At 38.5% G+C, this 13777-nt stretch overlaps 1 protein-coding gene across 1 annotated transcript; it reads left to right on the forward strand.

Moving 5' to 3' along the window:
* Positions 1-63: 63 nt before the first annotated feature.
* PCID2 (PCI domain containing 2) lies at positions 64-13083 on the forward strand. The gene is made up of 14 exons (XM_009326275.1): positions 64-137; positions 1972-2061; positions 2626-2699; positions 3435-3500; positions 4043-4084; positions 4564-4618; positions 6315-6418; positions 7167-7242; positions 7365-7506; positions 8609-8709; positions 10774-10847; positions 11018-11143; positions 11353-11476; positions 12494-13083. Exons 1-14 carry the CDS (start codon positions 102-104, stop codon positions 12581-12583), a joined length of 1200 nt encoding a protein of 399 aa, XP_009324550.1. The 5' UTR covers positions 64-101; the 3' UTR covers positions 12584-13083.
* The last annotated feature ends 694 nt before the right edge of the window (positions 13084-13777 follow it).

Below are 13777 nucleotides of genomic sequence, written 5' to 3' on the forward strand. Positions count from 1 at the left end.
GATGCTGTCGCTCTGCCGTTCTCTTAAAGTCTTGCTCGTTTTGCAGAATGTGATACGGCTGCATTTTATTTGGGACTCCTGCCTCTTCTGCTTCTATTTTAATGGCGCACATCACCATAAATCAGTACTTGCAGCAAGTAAGCGAAGTTGTTTATTTGTGGGCACTGCTAGATTATGCGGGTGTATTTTTCTTTGCTGGAAATTTGTTACCTTGTTTAAGAAATAAATGAACCTAGAACGTGCGACGTGGTAAACAGCTATATTTTTTAAGTCTGTAGTAAGCATACCACTGTCTGCCAAGGATGTACTCCTGGAATTTCTGAAAAGTGTGACGGTTACTGATAGAATGAATAGTGAAGCAATTTTTCCATAAGAACTGACACGTTGGGATTGTGTGCGCGTGCAGTAACAAATGCAGCTCAGGGATCTAAGAAATACAGGGATTTAAGAAGTACAGAAATGCAGCGGCACGGTGGGTGTGGCATGGAGGATGCAGACAGGAGTAAGGTCCCAAAGGTACCAGCTGGACTGAGCTCTCAGTGTCAGGCTTTTAGTGTGACCGCTCTTACTGCTTCTTTCTGAACCATCATGTTTTCATCATTGTTATCATCTTACTTGCTTCAGTCAAGTCAACTGAGTGAAGGGCACAAAAAGAGAATAATTGTTCGGTTTTTAGTCTCAAAAATGGGGCGGCTGCGATCTCTCAGGACAGTGATCTGCTCTGAAAAGTCAGCATCTTCTCCAGTTGACAGTCCCTGTGATCCTCTGTCTCCACCCTCCATATCATATACACCGTGTCTGTGCATTTAAACTCTTTGCATTTTCTTAAGTTTATGCACAACCCTCACCGATACCTTCTCTCTTATGAAAAAAACATTTTGCTCTGTGTCAAACTCGGACACTTTGCTGGTGGAATGGACGCTCACTAGGCGAGGATGGAAATCCAAAGCAATGGATTGCAAAGCAAGGAAGTGACAGATAGCAGGATGCGTAACGCTTAAAAATAAAAGACAGGTAGATTAAACACGTAGCTATCATTCCAAAGGTAATGTCTGATATTAGACTAGCATCTGTACAGAATACTTTTGAAACCTGTCAAGACTGTAAATGTTATGTTCTGTGGGAGAACAGTTTAATTTTGCTTCCTGCTAAAGATAACTCCCTGTAAAAAAATAGTCTGTCTGAGCAGCTTATTGTGACATAAAGCTGGAAATTTCTTCAGTTGTGGAAGTACTTTTAGATATTACTTCTTAAGAGTTCCTTTCCCACTGCTTGTGCTTTATTTGCCATATTTTTGTGTCCTGATAGGAAAAAAAAATAAAATGTTTTTGCTGTACGCAAAGCCCATACCAAATGGGAAAAATCATAGACTAAAATAGCAAGGGAAGTGGCAAAAGACGGAAAATCAACTGCTTAAACTCTTTAAGAGATTGGTGTTTTTTTTCCAAGTGAAGGAGAGCTAATTTTGTGTTTTGGAAGTAGTTTTTCTTAATAAACGTGAAATTCACATGAAACATGTTTGCAAATCCTGATTAATGACATGCAAATTCCATCTACAGCATTGCAAACAATAATACTCAGACCGTTTATGCATTCACATATATGTTTGATGCCTGTAAGTCCAACTGGAATTTTTAAAATCTTAACCAAATCTGTTTCACAACTGCTGTTTTACAATGCTAAACCCATGTAAGTTGTTTGGAGAGTCTCTGGTTTGCTCATATCCTACAAATATGGAAAAAACCACAATAGCATTCGCCCCACCTTCTCCCTGATACCTTTTTGAAAAACAGGTGTATTGAAAGTACAATATTGATTCATTCAGTTTTAAACCTTTAAAAACTCACATTTGGGTTGATATTGATGTGGATGAACAGTGGTAACAAGAAGGTGGCTTCTGTAGTCACGCGTAAATACGTTGTGTGGCTGTGACTGGGTTTTATTCTGTAATGTGGCTGTTTTCTTTGGTAGGTACAAGAAGCCATTGATAGCAGAGATGGACAATTTTGTGCAGAATTGGTATCATTTAAACATCCACATGTTGCAAACCCAAGGCTACAGGTGAGAATCTGTTTTTGAGCTTTCTTTTGTTTTGCTTTCAGTTTTCCTAGCTCTCTATATGGGTTCCTTTCCATTGGAGATAGACCTCAGAAATCTGTTTCACAGGCCAGAGCAGGATCCCCTTTTAGGTTTGTTTCCCTTTTCTTCTTACAAGGATATTATGTATTTCCATTTTTTTCCTGGATGGCTTTTTGTGTTCCACTTTGAATTGTTTTCTGGATAGATCCAGTTTTGAAAGTCCCTTCTGGCCAGGTCTACATTAGTTAGTAACGTGGCACAGTGGAAGTGACTATAAAGAGTAAACCAGTGGGTGGCAAGGGTCCAGTGTTTGTGCTGTATACATTTCAGATGCTTTTACTGAAGGCTAGCTCTAACCAGGTTCTGGAGACAGAACGCACACTAGCAATTCATGACACTGGATGTGATTATTAATACAACTTAAGGTTCTGATAGATAGCAAAGGCATGTATGCATAAAACTGCCATGACAAAATACCCATACGATGTTCTGTTTCTGGTGCATTGGGTGTTCCTTTAATTTTTCATTGATTTATTCTGTACTTAGCTTCCGTCTCCAGAGGAGAAGTGTCAACAAGTTTTGGAACCACCATATGATGAAATGTTTGCAGCTCACTTAAGGTAAAGATGGACCAGGAATGTAAAGTCAGTTGTGAGGCATCCAGCAGGGATGGGGAAGGTTATCCTTAAGCTTACTTAGTTATTTTAAAGGGCTTACATCTGAAAACTTGGTGTTTATTACTCTTATAAATAATGCTAGAACTGCAGGAAATAAAAACCTTCTCTTTCCTCTCCACATAAAGTTTGCTTTATGTACCTGGCAGTCATCTGTGTATAGCCGTTGACACAGCTTTGGTTTCGGTGCTTGCTGTTTCCTTTCCTCTGCATTTACTAGCTACACAAGAATTTAGAGTGAAATAAGTAAGGGAAATAAATATTTTTAAAAGAGAATTTTAGTTGTAAAAGTACTCTTAAGACAGCTTTAGGACCTAAGTAATTCTGTGAGGCTTTTATTTAAAAAAAATTCTGCATTAACACAGTCTTTAGTTCACTTTCAACAGCCTTGGATTTTTTTTTTAATCTATGCTAATCTTGGTGACAGTTTCAGTAAGCATTAGCATATTACCGTTAATACTGTACATATTATACAAACAAATCCCCATTCTTCTCTCGGGTCAGTTTTCTACAATTATGAGGCTTAGTGCTGTGTTAAAATACTGGTGCCATTTTCTAATCATATTTCTGTGTCTCTTTTAAATAAACTCTAAAGCTCTACGCCTATTAAAAGGCAAAAAGAAATATTTGTCTTACATACATGATATTTTCTGATGCACTAATGCACTTTTTCTTTGACAGGTGTACTTACGCTGTTGGAAACCATGACTTTATAGAAGCATACAAATGCCAAACGGTTATCGTCCAATATCCTTTTCCATAAACCTTGTATATTGTTTTCAGATTAACTATATGTCTTCTTGTAGAATAAGTTATCTTTACCCCTTTTAAAATCTAATAGAATGTGGTCTGCTTCCAAATACACTTCAGCTATTTAGGTTCTTGAGCAAGGAAATCCAGATACACTCTTCTTTCAACTTTCTGTAGGACTAAGAAGGAATCTGTCACTTGCCTCTAAAATAGAAAATTAATTTCTCACAGAGTATAGGAGACCTTCAAATCATTAATATACGTACCAGTTTGTATTTGTCTGGAGGCGAAGATACTGATAAAGAAAGCTGCTATCTTATCTCTAAGCGACCAGTGTTTCTCACGGCTACTGCCGTACCAAGGAGTGCGTGGCTGTGCTCACGTTCTTCCCTGCTGCGTCTTTGCATACTGACTCCTCATCTGCTTGCTGCTTTGTTGGTTTCTGCCCTTTCATGTAGTGATATGTGGTGCCATACAACTGCTGTTTTTTATATCTGTGCTTCATTTAATAGCATTTTAAATTTCTTTAAATACAATACATCTTTCCTGCGAGCATTTCAGGCACATAAAGAGGAAAACTGGTGGGTATATCATAGCTGCTAGAAACTAGACTCTCATCTTTCACTATCATAATACCATAGTAGTCAAACTAAAATGTCTATAGTTTTTATTTATCCCCAGCGATACTTAAATGCCGCCTAATTGTTTTTGCTGCCTGTTTGAGTTTTTAGATCCAAAAGTGTGAAAACTAAACATTTAAGCTTAATTATGTAGAATGGTCCATAAGTAAACACGTGAAGAATTTGTTCAAGGTGAGATGGTATTTTATTAAAGCCACCGTAAAAAATGTTTCTGAGTTAATGCTTCCTCCAGTGTAGATTTCTGAAATGCTGAGATCTTGAAGACTTTTCCTTTTAAAAGGTGCATCCTTCTTTAAATAAAGATTAATGTATACTTTTCTAGTTTTATGACCAACTAGGAAAAAAAAAATGCTTGTTTCTTGTGTCTTACTTATTACATGATTTGCACATACTAAGTATACTATGTTTTACTTTTCCAGGGCTTTACCTATTATGTATGCTGTAGCCCTTGATCTTCGAATTTTTGCTAATAATGTAAGTAGATCTGATTAACAGCCTCATTACTTTTACCTATTAGGAGTTTCCATGGTGGAAATATTTTAGACTTTATTACATAGCCTAATTTTGCTCAGTACTGTTTAATTTCTCGTTTAGGATTTTGTTGACACACTGAATTCATCCAGTCCTACTGAAAAACTAGGTTGCTCAGTCTGCCCACCTCCCATTTGCAACTTGAGCTAGAGAGGTTCTGAGGACCTGCACGCAACTCTCAGCAATTGCTTAGAGCGTACGAAGGGATTAAGTACTATAGAGTAGCATGGTGGCACAACTCACTATTTCTGTGTGTTATCCTTGGGATTTGGTGGAGGCTTTATAAGGGTGGGGATATCCCAGACAACTGAGCTAATTAACCACTTACCACATCTGAAGAGGGGAAGTTTCTGCTTCCTTTCCCCTCTTCCAGCTGTGTGTACTGCTTTTGATGCTTATTGGAGCCCTTGCTGAGCCCATGCAACTGCTGACAAGCAAAAAAACCCAAACAAATTTACATTCTTTTTCTCAGGGTAGTGAACTGAAGTAGCTTGTGTAGGGATCTAATGAGAACTGCTAGGCCAAGGTAAATGACAGGGTCGTGATCTTGCTCCTAGTCACTTTACCTGAAGAGGTGAAGCTAGAGGTCAAGTTAGGTTAGGGTTTGACAATATCCAGTATTTTCAGTGTTTGTCCCCACAGCACTTTCTTGTGCCCACCCACCCACAAAACAACACATTTGGCACGCTTGCACGGAGAATATTTTTTGTGTGTGTGTGCACCTGCTCTGCAACAAGTCTTGATTCTCGGTCTGAATGAGGCAAATTCGTGTATTTGAGATGCATGAGAAAGGGGAAAGTGGGATCAGCCATGTTGGAAGTGTTTGAACTCTGTCTTCTAACCTTAGTATATACAAAGGATGCGGATACAGAGAAGACTTATGCAGCAAAGGATGCATTTCCATTTCTTTTCCTTGCGTTTCAGCTAGTGAGAATGCAAGCCTTATAATAAACCTTTTTAGAAAGCACATGGTGAATATCTACTTGCTATTTTTTCCCCCACTCTTCTTTGTTGTTTAAGTTGTGCATTAATCAGTGCATGGAACTTTCCCATGTGTTGGCAACTCATTTTTTTTTTCTCTTGCTGCTGTAACATACATTTTAATTTTCTTCTGAAAATCGCAGGTCCTAGCAGTGGGTGTTACTACTAGAAAATGTTGAATATGATGTAGAAATAAAATCTAGCCCTCGTGACTGTAGAGAGAAGCTTAACTATAAATTCTAAAACTCAGACTCCATAACTGGGGAGTCATTTTAGTTTGCTTTTGTTAAAAAGACATTTTTTTGCCAGACTCTTGGTCTTTGAAAACTTGAGTTGAAGCGTTAATGCTCCAATTCAGCTATCAGATGACCCTGAACTTAGGTTTCCGAGAGCTGCATTAAGCTTAGTGGCGCTAAAGGTAATAGCGGTCAGTGCTATTTTCAAAGGACTGTCCTCCTGTGCATTAGGTTTGGTACGTGTTCAGGAGCCTCTCCAAGTGTTTTCTTTTATTCTGTGAGCTTGACTACCTTCTAGGTTTGGGGGATAGCAAGCGTGACAAATATATTGCTATAAGACTTTATAAAATGTTGTGTTAAGTTTTACAACCCAGCAAACCAGGATGCAGAATTACACATTGTTTCTTGCTCTGTAATGGTAGGCAGATCAACAGCTAGTGAAGAAAGGGAAAAGCAAAGTTGGGGACATGTTGGAAAAAGCAGCAGAACTGCTGATGAGCTGTTTTCGAGTCTGTGCCAGTGACACGTAAGTGAAAGATCCTCTATAGAACTTGCACTATTAAATTAAGAACTTAATGAACTTTCCATAAGATTTTTCCACTTACTAAGACCATATCTGGGTAAGAACGAACACTTCTGAGGGTTTTTTCCTCTCATTTATAGTCTGTTCTTTCTTGGCTATTAACTACAGCTGGAGAGGCCTCCCTTCAGGTTTAACACTCCGAGTAGATGTTGTTGGGAGGGACTGATTATGTCCCTGTTTCTCAGGAAAGATCATTAACACTTTTGTGCCCTCTTCAGTTGTGAAGTTTGCTTCGTTATGGTTAGATGGGAAAGAGGTGACTCTGGTTTCCAGTCTTAGCAATTTTAATACTTCCGAAATGGAGAAAATGCTTTTTTTTTTTCCACCTTTCTTTCACCTTGAATATTATAAGCAACTGCTGTGCTAGTGTATGTGTTACCTGCAGACCGGAGTGAGGACCCTGATGCAGATGAGCAATATTCTGCATGACATCTTTTCATTATGTTGAGAAGAAATGTAGCAGAGCTGATCAAAATTTAAGATGGGAACACTTGTTCTGTTTTGACAGTGCTGGTATGGTTTAAGAGAAGGAGTTTGGCCTTGGCTTTTATTTTCAGACACCTATTTTTACCCTAAAAATCCATAAAATATCTATGGAGGATAGATATCATGACTTGTCACCATAAGGACAAAGTCATTATTTTCTTACAATGTTCAGTACTAGTAGGTTTTTTTTCTTTTCTTATGACAGTCGAGCAGGCATTGAAGATTCCAAAAAGTGGGGCATGTTGTTTCTCGTGAATCAGCTGTTTAAAATTTATTTTAAGGTAGGGTTCAAGTCTGGTAAGCTGTGTTTTGCATTTCATATTCTAAGTCAAACCCACCCTTTTTTATATGATACTGTGTATCTACATTCTCTGAGTAAAAGGCAATTAATTTTTTTTAACAGATCAACAAGCTCCATTTATGTAAGCCCTTAATTAGAGCAATTGACAGCTCAAATCTGAAGGATGAATACAGTATGGCACAGCGAGTTACATACAGATATTATGTTGGACGCAAAGCCATGTTTGACAGTGACTTTAAGCAAGGTACTGTGTGCCAGTAAGACAGATTTAAAGTCTTGCTGCTTGGTGTGAAATCTGGCTGATGTCGTGTGTGTGTGACTCAAAATGTGTGTAAAGGTGCAGTTGTGTTTGCATTGATCAAAGGAAAAGTCGTGCTGAAAGATCCAAGGCCCACAGGCTGAGTCAGATCAGAGATGAGATTACATGACACTTCTAATTGTAGGATATGCCCAGTTTTAAAATATTTGTGTCAGTGATGTTCTCTGTGGTCTTATGCATTGTGTGCATGCATAATAAAATGTATGAGCATCCAAAAGAATAGGTTTGTAAAAGGTTTCCCAAAGGAGGCTTCGCGACTGTCTTGTCCTCTTCAAGTTGCTGTATGCCACGTTGGAAATCTTCAGCAAACCGTACTGTAGAATTAGTTTCTCAGTGCATTGATTTTGGAAGATGTAGAAACCACATTTCTGAGATTTCTTATTCACTAATAGAAATGCTTCTAGAGCTAAGGTGTACAACTTGCATCGCTAACCTAAGCCCCTGACCAAAGTCTGTTCTGGAGCCAGTTTTGTTACTCTAAACAGTGTCTTCTGCCTGTCAGGCTTGTCATTTTTCTCTCTCGGTGAAAACTGATGAGAGATTTTCATGTTGTCATGCTGTGTGATCTCACTGGCACGTTTCTGCAGCTCAGCAGATGTGTGCATCGCATGCACCTTACATCCGCTGAAGAACCTAATCTGTGAATTTAGAAAATAAGAGTTCTGTTTCATCAGCTCTTCTTGAGATTCTTCCCTCCTGTAATAGTAGCACAATAATATTACTGAAATGAGCTGAAAATTCCAATATTGCTTGTAATTGTTACCTCTGACATCTAGACCTTGACAAGTTTTCTTTGTCTTTCTGAGGGAGGACTTATTTTTCTGGTAATACTTTGTATTTTGTGTGAATCTCCAATAATCCTTACAGCATTTTTCTTAATATATTTTGATTGGTGTGTTTCTTTTTTATATAATTTCAAATATCGTGTTCAAGCTACAGATGGCCATTGAGCACAGAATTTGGGTTGCAGTTTTAATCCATTTTTGTTGTTGACTCATGTTACTAGCACTTTTATTTGTGTCTGCAGCTGAAGAGTATCTGTCATTTGCCTTTGAGCACTGTCACCGCTCAAGCCAGAAGAACAAAAGAATGATTTTGATCTACCTGCTGCCAGTAAAAATGTTGTTGGTGAGTAGATGTTACTCTTCTAAGTAATTTTTTGGGGGGCAGGTAACCAAACTGATGGCTTGGTATTGTTCTTGTTTTTCCCTTATTGGAATTCAGAGGCTATCTGTGCCTGACCCCCGTAAGAGCCAGCATACACACACTTTGTTGTGTGAGGACAAAAAATGTTGAATTGTCATTTATAGCAACACAGGAAAGGAGAAAGGGGGCAGGGGGGGAACCACAAACAAACCCTCCACCTTCTTTTCCCTCTACCTTCCTCCCACGCCTCCTAAAGATGCAACCTGAGCTTACTTCTGTAATAAAGATAACTTTGAGTTCTTTGGAGAAGCACTTAGCAGTGTAACTTATGTCGTGTAGCAGAGTGCCTGTCTGGTGATGAACTGCACAGATGGGCCAGGGAATGTGTGGATTCACTAGTACAAATCTGTCTGCTTCTTTCACCTGGTGAAGGGGAGGAGGAGGATGTGCAAACAGATGGCTGAAGACTGTCGAGGGGGGTTTGCCACAGGAGAGAAAGGATTCCTATCTTTGGGTTTTCTATTTGTGCCTTGTACATTTGCCCATTCGAGGCATGTCAGAAGGGTCATGAAGTAGAGCATTTTGGTTTTGAACAAATCAACAAAGACTGGTTACTATTTGATCATTCCATCTTTCTATTAAAAGAGTTAAGCACATCTCTGCTTCTTGCTTGTGTCCTTTCCCATGTCTTGTGGTGGCATTTGTGTATCCCTGAGTTAGTGGGATTATGCTAACGATCAATTCCGTGTAACTGAGGGGACAAGAACTAGATTTGAGAGTTTCCTGTTCCTGGCTCTATTACCAAAGTTACCCATGGAGAATGCTGTTATCACCTGCTTCTGTGAGTTGCCATCTTTCACCTTTGCCCCAACCTGTTTATGACCATCCTCCCTTTTCCATTCAGTGCTCTCTTTCTAGTCCCTTGGAGTGTCAAGTGGGTGAAGGTGAAGCATAGTAGGTATGATAATTGGCTTCTGGTTTTCAGTTTTTATTTATTGACTTTCTTACTGGTTGTTTGCAGACCACTCAATGGTAGGGTTGATAAAGGAAAAAACAGTCTTCGCAAAAACTTTGTCCCAGTCTTGACTGGGTACCTTAAACTGGTGGGTCCATTAATGCTTAGAATTACTGTGGCTTTTCTGGAGCGGCTCTAGTGTACAAGAGGCACTAAAGAAACTGGGTAAAGGTCATTGTTTTTAGAGTTGCTTTTTTTTAATCAAAGCCCAAACATTAACACTAACCTTAAACTGTGCTAAAATAGCTTGGATGGGTTTTTTTTATTCCTAGCAGCTCTCAGTAACCATGCAGCTGAGTTCTGTTCTCGGTTAATCCTCCAACCAGGAAGGAGTTACCAACAGCATAGCATGATGGTACCTAAATTTAAAGTCTGACCCAAGTCAATGCGCAATCTGATCTCTGCTGTGCGGGGCGGGGGGGGAAGTTTCTTTTTGGTAGTGCAGGTGGTTCAGTCTTACCTGATCTAGCAATGAGAATTAATTTTGTTTCTTTAAGTTTAAACTTTCTCTTTTTTTTTGTTTTGGTTTGGTTTTTGTTTGTTTTTTGAGAGGACATTTTTATTTCCACATGGAGGCATAGTAAAGAAAAAATCTGGTACAGACTAAGCTAGCACTTGACCGTGCTGAAGCCCTGCTTGTATTATTAGTAATGCTTGGGATTCCCGCGGTTCTTCTGTTTGCAGATTAGATCATACAGCCATGACATAAAATTTGGATCTGCCTAGGCCTCATGTCACAGGATCTTGATTTTACATGTTTGATAACTGTTCCCCAACATTAAGAAATATAGAGACACCCTAAACCATGATAAACAGGTAGTTATCATGTGTTGAGCTACAAGGCGTTTGGCGGGGGCAAGGGGGTTGTCTTACAAATACTTTTATTCACCTCTTGTTCTGTAGCAAAAAAAAAAAAAAGGGTGGTTAAACATTTGTCTTTTTCTCTAACAAATGTTTTTATAGCTTACTAGATTACATTTAAAATGCATTTGACTTTATCCTGGAAAACTTGGAAACCGTTTATTTTTCAGGGCCATATGCCAACAGTTCAGCTCTTAAAAAAGTATGACCTTATGCAGTTTGCTGAAGTAACAAAGGCTGTGAGGTATGATGATTATTTTATTGCATTGTGTGTTACTTCAAAAAGTATTAAGTAAAAGGTATTTATTTGGGATGATTGAGGAAGGCAAGGGAGGGACATTCCTACTAAGTCAGACAATTTTTTTTCTTGTTTGGGTGAGACCTTCTCATGTTTTCATTTCTTCATCCTTGTAGTGAAGGCAATCTTCTCCTACTGAATGACGCTCTGACAAAGCATGAGACCTTCTTTATTCGATGTGGAATCTTTCTTATCCTTGAGAAGCTGAAAATCATCACGTACAGAAATCTCTTCAAGAAAGTGTAAGCATAACAAAAACTACGTTTGTGCAAAAGCAGATTTAATACGGTTTCACCTAGGACTGAGATAGAAATGTATGCGCTCCTTAGTTCTCTGAGAGAGCTGAATTCCTGGTAAAGTGAATTTATTGTAGAAAGGCCATTTTTCTAAGAACCAAAATTTTGAAGTGATTGTCTCTCAATAACAGATTTTTTTCTGTTGTTTCTTTCAGATATTTACTACTCAAAACCCATCAGCTATCTTTAGATGCCTTTCTGTTTGCGCTGAAATTCATGCAAGTAGATGACGTTGATATTGATGAAGTCCAGTGCATTTTAGCTAACCTTATATATATGGTATGTGCTGACCACTTGTTGTTTGGTCCTTCCAGACTTCAGACAGTAAAAAAAATTAGGTAGAGAATAAAAGTTTATTACAAAAAACATATCGGTGATCCCAGGTTTTCTTGTGTAAAAAAGTTGATTCACTTGTGCCCAAAGTGAAATCTTTTCATTTGTCCTGAGGAGTTCCTCTAGTTCCTGCCTCTTTTGCAGGAAACGGTTAAAACTGAAGTTGAATTTTACATTACAAATCCAGTACTGACATTTCTATATATGCATAAATACTGATTTAAAAATACAAAAATTGTAACTGGGACCAAAAGGGATTTGTTCTTCTGCCTTTGAAGTAGGAGACTCTTGACATTCTAACATTAGAAAAAATTAAAACCAGATTTCTTTGGTTTTGTTTCACATTTTGTCTTTTACTCTAAATGGATCCCAACTACTCATGAACAGATAAAGGCTTGAAATCAAGAGATTTCTAATACATCAGAGGCTTTGGAGCAGCATTGCAGTGTCAGCAAGAAAATGAACCACTTCTCTGTTTTGAAAGCAGATTATTTGGTGTGGTCTTGGAGTAACAGAGGGTGAGATTAGGTGCCTGGAAGATTTCTTTCAGTGTTACAACACTACATGTCTGAAAAGGAAGTACTATGTCATTTAGTTAATTAGGTCTGGAATAGTGATTAATTAAAATCCTCATCTTAAAGCGAGCAAGAGTAAATCTAGAAACACTTCTGTAGAGCTCTGTCTCTTCAAGGAAATGTAAGCAGACCGGTAGGGGGCCCTGGCAGCAGGCTCTCAGTCTGACAGCACCGTTAGTACGCAAACATGGTTACGGTTCCAACTTTCTGCTTACTCTGTGAGTCGACCCACTTACGTAAATTGGATCCTTACAGATACTAAGTACAGTAGCGCAGTGGTGATTGAGCATACACACATAGCTTTGCTTGACGTAGTCTGAAGACAGCTGAGGTTATAGGCATTGTGTTACCAGCTTCCAGTACTAATGCTGTCTTTTTCTCCTGCCAGGGTCACATTAAAGGCTATATATCGCATCAGCATCAAAAGCTTGTCGTCAGTAAGCAGAACCCATTTCCTCCGCTGTCAACAGTGTGTTAAGTATTGTGTCTTCTCCATGCAAGTACTTTTCAGATACTCAGCTTGCCCAGTGGAGCTGCTCCTAATCGCCCCGAGAACGTTGTAAATGACCTGGTTCATGTCCAGGACTGAAATACCCAGAACTGTTCGTGGCTCCTTTCCCAGAATGGCCAAGGCTGCCAGTGTTACAAAGTGCGTTGGAATGAAACGCTAACTTTCCAATGATAGTTTCTGCAGGCTTTCTAAATCATTTAAAGTACTTCATGAAGAAATAAAGCAAAGCATTCCAAATTCCTTCCAAACTACTTAAAGCTTTTATAAAGTACTTTGTGTTAGTATTTCTGCGTTTATCTTTCAGAGAGGAGAAGTATCATCCTTTGTTACTTGTGTTAATCCATTCTTCAGAGTGGAAATGATGTTTTCTTTCATGGTCTCAATTTTTTTTTAAAGTCTTCAATAATCTCACTGGTATTAAATATTCTTTTCAAGCCTTCTCTAAAAACTAGAGAAGTGCTTGGCACTAAAAGATTTACTGTGTCAGTGATACTTACAGGTTCAAGTAAATGTAGGGATTTTCTCTGTAGGTGCCCACAGATGGGTTTGGGTTTTTTTAATTCTGGTAATATTTTGTTTCATTTTTGTTGTGATGAACAAAAGCTTTTCTAAGTAACTTACCCATACTCTGTTTTATTCTGCTTCTGGGGACAACACTGCCACTGGATCCATTATTTTAAGTGTTACTACCTTGGGGGTTTTGGTTGTTTGGGGGTGGTACAACATAACTTTGTCCAGAGTGATGGGATGGTAGTTTTGGGGGTTTTAAATTATTTTTAAAGGAAATAAAACATTTTTTCCCCTCTTTGAGAACTGGGTTTTACTTTATCCACTAACTGACGTGGACGTGATTCATAAGGGAAAACACAGGTACCATGGATGAGGGGAAGCAATTTTTAGTGTGATGAGAGTGTCAAGTCCTACAGCAACATAGGCATTTAAAGGCTTGGAGTTGCCCTGGTCTTTGTAAGTTTTAGTTGTATGGATGCTGAAATAAGAATATGAATTTGCTGAATCAAACCTCAGGGTAACAAGAATTAAAAAGACTTATTTCTTTCTAGCGACATTTAAAATCCCAGAAAACCATCAACACTTTTTGCATTTTAGGATGAACAGTTCTAGGAAACTTAAAGTTTACTCAGTTTTTAGTAAAATAACTAA

Source organism: Pygoscelis adeliae, unplaced genomic scaffold (genome assembly GCF_000699105.1).
Source record: "Pygoscelis adeliae isolate BGI_AS28 unplaced genomic scaffold, ASM69910v1 Scaffold156, whole genome shotgun sequence".
In the NCBI taxonomy this organism is placed as follows: Eukaryota; Metazoa; Chordata; class Aves; order Sphenisciformes; family Spheniscidae; genus Pygoscelis; species Pygoscelis adeliae.